Raw genomic sequence first — 6,584 nt, 5'->3', positions numbered from 1 at the left:
TTGAGACCTCTCGCGGCCGCCTCGACCGCGCCGCGCCGCCCCGCCGCCGACAGCCTCTCCCCGCTGGCCCACCTGCTACAGAAGCCGTTTGACGATTCGCCGCCCGCGCCCGCGCCTGCGCCTGCGTCGATAGCCTCTGGCCGTAGCGACGCCCAGGCCTCAGCTGGAGGCCCCTCCCATGCGCCGCTCCCGCCTAAGGTTGGCGGCGTACGCCTCCGCCCGCTCGACTCTTTCCTCGGCGGTATCGATCTTGACCAGCTGTTGGAGCAGCTCGAGGCCGACGGCCCACCCGACGACGCGCTGCCACGCCCCGAGCCAGCCTTTTCCTCGTTTCTTACCTTTGACTCCTCGAGCAGCAACGGCTCAAGCAGCGACGACGGCGACGGCGACAGCGACGTCGGGGGCAACAGTGCTTCCGCTACGCTTGCCGACTCTGCCACGTCCCAACCACCCGCCAAGGTCTCGACCGGTGTCGGACCTAACTCGCCAACGGTTCGCACGCTCTCGCGGTCGCGGCCTGCCACGAGCACGTACTCGTCGCGCGGTCCGGACCGCACCGGTGCTGCGGCAAGGTCACCAACCGCGGGCTCTGTCACCAGCGTTGCTTCGCGAGTCTCCTTCAGCCGAGCACCCAAGTCCAACATGCGTGCAGTCACCGTCCGCCACAATGGCACACGCTCGCTCACCGCCTCGTCGCTACCATCGGCACGCAAGGCAGCCGAGCCGCCCACTGTCTTCCTCGACCTCCGCCAGTCAGCCGCGGCCAAGTCGACAAGCCGCGACTCCGTCGCACGCCGCGCCGGACCACCCGCACTCGCGCACATCACCTCGGACTCTGATTCAGAGTCCGACTCAGAATCGTGCTCTGGTGGCGACGATACCCCTCTCTCTCGCGACGAGTGGCTCCTGCGCCGCCGCGAGATGCGTCGCAAGGCCGCCGCTGCCACCGCCGCTGCCGAGGCCAAGCCCGTTCGCATATCGCTCAAGTTCCGCAAAGCCAAGCCAGCGACCGCCGCGCCACCAGAAGCTACAAGGGTATCCACAGGCAGCGACGTGGCCGCCATACGCGATGAGGACGGCAGCGACGACGACGCGCTCGATCGTGAGTACGACGCCCGGGTGGCTGCTCACTCCGCCACCGCCCTCGACCACGCCAAGCCGTCGCCGCTCACAGCATCCGTACCATCTGCTGACTCTGGTGTCGACGTGGGTGTTTTCGCAGCGTCGGAAGCCCGTGAGGCCGAGGCGGCCCGTACCCGCGCCGCCGGTGTCCGCACCACGGCTATTGCACTCCTCGCCTCACGTGAGGGCGTGCCGGACCTCCCCAGCGTCATTGACAGCCTCCCTTCCATTGCGCGCGACCCCATGATTGTTCTCGCGGCTGCCGACCAGCCGCCGCTGGTGGCTAGCCTCCGTAGCCCATCGGCGGTGGTTCGGATCGACATGGCGCTTGTGCCGCGTGCCCAACTCGGGCCGGTTCTCGGCGCTGTGCTCGAAACGGCGCTCGTCGAGTGTGACCTTGTTTTGGCTGGCATGGTGCTCACCTCGCGCGCGGCAATGACCCCGCATCTTGCGCCGTCGGCCACGCCCGAGCTTCTCATTCTGCTCGCCGACTTGGCGCCAGGCAGCAGCACAGCACGGTCCAAGGCCATTCCTCGACTGCAAACCACGTTGGCAGCAGTCCAGGCTGCTAACGCCATCTCGGTCCCGTCAGCAGTCTCGGCCCGCGCCCACACGCTCTGCCTCGCGCATCTACTCCGGCGGCCACTCTCGTTTACCGGCCATGCCTGGCCTGCAAGAGCCAACGGCAGCGGGCGTGGCTTTCCACATGCTGCCGCCGCTGCCGTGGCAATCCCGTCGACACCGACGAGCGTAACGAGCCTGCTCGCACGAGCCGAGTCGTTTGGTCTCGATCTCGTCGGCCTCCGGTCGGCGATGCTGGAGGAGTCGCAGTCGGGACCGGCGGTGCTGAGCATTGTGGCGGCAATCGGCGGCTCACGCACAGCTGTCGACGGCTACACCGGCACCCTGGACGCCGGCCAAGTGCTTGGCGGCGCTGACGCCGTCGAAGCCTGGTTCGGCGGTGCTCTGCCGAACGCCCGCTCGGCTGCTGTCAAGCAACAGGTCCTCGCACCGCGGCTCCCGGCTCTGCTCTGGGGCACGCGTGCGCGCGTTGCGCTCGACATTGTCAGCTGCTCCTCGTTCCGCACGCTGGCGGTGCTCGACACCCTCGCGCGTCGCGGCTTTGACGTGCTTGGGATCGAGTCGCTGCCGGGCGCCGCTGGCGCCGCTTCCATGCGCGTCGTGCTTGAACGGCCCGATGCATCGCGGGCACTGGCGGGAGTAGTGGACGCTCTCGACGCCGAGCTGGGCGCGCGGAACAAGTCTGGCCGAGGGACCATGGCTATTGTTGCGCTCGCCGGCGACGCGGTGCCCAGCCCTGGCCGCGCGCCGTCACGGGCGCACGTCGAGCGGCGACTCACCTCTCACCTCAGCCACGTAGTGCCGCGCCCGGCACCGCATGCGCCGCAGACGCTGACGCTTGTCTTTCCGCCGGCCGCGTGGCAAGCTCAGTCGGCGCGATCCCACGCCCTGGCACTACTCGGAAGGCTTACCGCCCGGCTCCCGCTGGCCACCGTCCACGGCTTCAAGACTGTGGCACGTCTCACTGCATATCAAGCCAAGGCGCTGACGCCGTTCGAGGTTGGCGACCCGGCGTGGGCGCCGTCAGTCGAGGCGCTACAGGCCGGACCGGCTGCCGCCGCCGTTGTCTCGGTCATCAACGGCTTTGAACTTGTCGACGCCCTGCTCACTGCCGAAGGGGAGACCGGGGATGTCCGCCCGCTACTGTCGCCGACGCCGGCTGCTGCTTTCAAGATCATATGCAGCCTGTTTTGGGATAACGAGCTTGGGCTCGACTTGGCGTCACTGCTGAGCGCCGCGGCACCACCGCTCGTTGCGGCGCACGCCGCACCGCCGGGCTGCAGCAGCACATCGTGTCCGCCATCGTGGTTGATAGTCTCGGCCGTCAACACGCTCGGCCAGCTCTCGGCGTCAGTCCTCGCCAAGGTTCTAGGGCAGATCCTTGATCTAGACGCCGAAGTCTGCGTCGAGCAGTGCACAGTTGGCGACGACGGAGTTTGGCTCCGTCTCGGTCCGATGGGCCGGTCTGGGAGTATTGCTGTCACAGCGCTTGTCCGCGAGTGGTCCGCGGCAGTGGCGTTTGGCGACGCGAGTCGTGCACCGGACGATGCCATGGGTGCGAGCTCTGTTGTGCCCGGCCCGGTCGCCGACGTGCTGGCATTGGTCATCGATGACGGCCCGCATTCGGTCGCCGAGCTTGTGGCTGCGCTCCGGGCGCTGACTGATACCGACATGATGCTCGTTTCATTGGCCAAAGTGCAGGCCGGCTCGCCATGGGCGCTCTGCATCGAGGGCGTCGACGCCATCTCGGCATGGAGCTCAGGCGTGCCGCATCCGACGCCTGGTGCGGCCTGGCGGGTGGTTGTCGAGCCCGATGACGTCGCAAGCTACTTTCACACACTCCTCGATGCCGATGCGACGCTCGAGTGGGACCTGTGAGGCTTCGCCTGCACCAGCTGACGCTCACGAGTCACAAGCGGGGGCGACCGATGCGACGCTCGAGGACGGCCTGTAAAATCATTGTCTCTACGCGTTTACTCTCAAAGCGCATCGAGGATCGCGAGCTGGGTGGCCGCCTTGGTCGCCGACGCTTGCGCGGCGGCAATGACCTCGCGCCATGTCTCTGGCGGGAGCAGACCAGCGACGGCCGTCAACGGCGCAACCATGGCGTCGCGGATGGTGAGCGACGGGTCATCAAGGTGGATAAAGAGCGAGCGCGCCAAAGTCGTCCAGTACTCGGTGCCAAGGTCAGCACCCGAGGCGGCGAGAGCCACCAGCGCAGGCGCAGTCGAAGCACGGATACTGTCGTCGGCGTCGTTGAGCCGTGTCACGACCGCGTCGGCTAGCGCACGGACGTCATCGACAACGGCGGCGTCGACCGGAGCGAGGAGTTCAAAGAGCAGAGACGCAACGGCGACAGCAGTCTTGCGCGTGGAAGACAAACGGTCGTCAACGAGGTTGGGGAACGGTGCACCGAGGGCGGCGAGAAGCGCGATGGCGTCGGTGACTCCGAGCGCCCGCCAGCGGAGAACGGCGTCGACAACAGCCAGCGCTGCGGCGCGCAGCTCGGCAGCCGGAAGGCCGGCCCGCCACACAAGCAGCGGCGCAACGAGGTTGACAAGAAAGTCGAGCCAGGCCGGGGCGGCGGCAGCCGTCGGCGCGACATCCGAGCTTGCTGCGGCGTCGAGCGCGGCCGCCAGCGTCGCGATGATGCCAGTCGCTACTGCGGGATCCGCGGTCGCCACTGCAGACTCCACAAGCAGCCGCAGCGGGGGTGCTGCGGCTTCGTCTTCGCCACCAGGGGCAGCCGTTAGCGCGAGCTCGAGCGAGGCGGGGACAAGTCGGGCGAGAATGTGGGTGTAGAGCACATAGCGCGGTGAGACGAGCGACCACTGCGAGACAGAGTCGAGGAGTATGGCGAGGAGGCCTTGCGCATGTGCCGAGACGAGAACGTCGAGCGAGGGAGCACCGAGCCGGGAAACGAGCGCATCGAGAGCCGCAAGAGTTGCCGCTTTGAGCTCGGGCTCGGCGGCCCAGGCGAGTTGGGCAAGGAGGAGCTTGAGGAGGAGAAAGGTGGACGAGGCAATGGCGGCGTCATCAAGCGTGTGCTCGATGAGGACGGTGGCCACCCGGGTGAGGCCGACATGGAGTTCAGGCGACTGGATGTCAAAGCCTGGCCCATTGGCGAGAGTGGCGAGGAGCGCCGCGGAGAGCGGAGAGCCATCGGGCGCAAGTGCGGCGGCGAGCGACTCCTGCGGCATGCCCGAGAGTGCCGAGGCGAGGACGGTGAGAGCGGCGGCCCGGGCAATGGCCGAGCGAGTGCCAGGCGCATCGACGATAATGTCAAGGAGCGGGTTGAGGACGGGCGCAGGATCGACGAGCGCGCCGAGGAGCGCGGCCGAGTCGTGGAGCGCAGCCAGGACGGCAGGGTCCTCGTCGAGGGCGACAGCGAGAAAGGCCGAGACAATATCCGGGACAAACGAGGCCATGCCCCGCTCGCCATAGACCATGAGGATGCCGATGAGCCGTACGGCAACAAACCGCTTCTTGACGGTCCAGTCGGCCATGTCCGCGAGGACCTGCGGGAGCATGTCGTGCATCTTGCGGCCGACGAGGCGGCGGGCGGCAAGCGAGGGACGGACGCCGGCAAAGGCCTCGGGCGTGAGGCGCGGGTCAACAACCGGATCGTCGCCGTACGCCGTGATTTCGGCAAGCTCCTCAGCCTCGGGCGCTGCAGCGTGCGTCGCGACGGACTCGATGAGATCGCGTGCGAGGCCGTTGACGTCTGGGAGGTCGTCGACGAGACCAACAAGCATGTGCGGAATGAGGTAGCGGGTGTAGACGTGGCGGTCGGTGAGGAGCGAGAGCCACGACGCGAGCATGCGGAGCGCAGCACATCGGACTTTGGGCGCCCGGTCGAGAACAAGCGTCGCCAGCGACGGGCTGAGGTCTTTCATCAGGTCGGTCGAGATCGACGCGTCCTTGCAGAGCAGCAGTGCCTCGAGCGCTTCCACGCCCGCCACCCGAACCTTGGAGTGGCGATGAGCAAAGAGGCCGAGGGCGGCGTTGACCACCGACTGGGAGATGCGCATCTTGAGGGCCGAGCGCGCGTGGGCGCAGAGGGCGACAACCGCCTTGGCGCCGTGGAGGAGAACATCATGGAACGGGTCAGCCAGAAGTGCGAGGACTACGTCCAGCACATCGTCGACAAACATGGCGAGCTTACCGACAGTGGCGAGCCGTGGAACGAGGGAGACCACTAGGCTGCCGACTGTTGCCCGGATCTCTTCCGACGGCTCTCCGGGCTCGTACGCGCGTCCGGCGTCGCGCGCCGTCTTGTGCGGGGTGACGTAGCGGCGGACAAGAATCGGAAGCGCCAACGCAGCTAGTGTCTCGAGCATCGCCGCCTGCGGCGAGTCGCTGGCCAGGGCCGGTGCTGCGGCTGCCGACTCGGCGGGCGCCGGCGGGATAGGAGCGACAAGAGCGGCGACCAGATCCAGCGCGTTCTCGCGGTTGCGCTCTGAGCCCGCGTCCGTCACACGGAGAACGGCTGGCGCGACGGTGGTGCAAATGGCGACAGCGTACTCATCCCACGAGACCGACGCCGGCGGCGGGAGCAGAGCCTTGGACAGTGCCGCCAGCGCGCGCTTGGTCGCGCTCTTGTTGTCGCCGGCGAGCGCGTTGAGGTGGCGTTGTAGCGGCCCGAGGATGTCCGTGGAGGGTGAGGACGAGGAGGCCATATGTATGTATGTATGTATGTGTGTGTGTGTGTGTGTGGTGGTGGTGCTGGTGTAGAGGAGGTGTGTGTGTGTGCGTGGGGGGGGTGGAGTCGTGGCGAGCGAGAGCGAGAGTACGAGTCAATGCGGTGCGAGCGGTGGCGCGGCAAGGGAAGAGGAAAGGGAGGGGGGGGGGTGCGGGCGGAGTTGGCCAAAATTTTACCT

At 67.5% G+C, this 6,584-nt stretch overlaps 2 protein-coding genes across 2 annotated transcripts; one reads left to right on the top strand and one right to left on the bottom strand.

The window, feature by feature from the left end:
* Positions 1-642: 642 nt before the first annotated feature.
* AMSG_03051 (uncharacterized protein) lies at positions 643-3,582 on the top strand (the record flags this gene model as incomplete). The annotated part of the gene is made up of 1 exon (XM_013904934.1): positions 643-3,582. The coding sequence occupies one exon, from the start codon at positions 643-645 to the stop codon at positions 3,580-3,582; it is 2,940 nt and encodes a 979-aa protein (XP_013760388.1).
* Positions 3,583-3,660: 78 nt separating this feature from the next.
* Positions 3,661-6,463, bottom strand: AMSG_03050 (uncharacterized protein). Its single transcript, XM_013904933.1, has one exon. The coding sequence runs from the start codon at positions 6,381-6,383 to the stop codon at positions 3,684-3,686; it is 2,700 nt and encodes an 899-aa protein (XP_013760387.1). The 5' UTR covers positions 6,384-6,463; the 3' UTR covers positions 3,661-3,683.
* Positions 6,464-6,584: the final 121 nt, after the last annotated feature.

Source organism: Thecamonas trahens, assembly GCF_000142905.1.
Source record: "Thecamonas trahens ATCC 50062 unplaced genomic scaffold supercont1.11, whole genome shotgun sequence".
NCBI lineage: Eukaryota > Apusomonadida > Apusomonadidae > Thecamonas > Thecamonas trahens.
This window is presented reverse-complemented; position numbering and strand designations above follow the sequence as displayed.

What these genes read in the sequence shown, in the direction of transcription:
- AMSG_03050 (XM_013904933.1), bottom strand. Translation starts at nt 6,383, where the DNA reads ATGGCCTCCTCGTCCTCACCCTCCACGGACATCCTCGGGCCGCTACAA.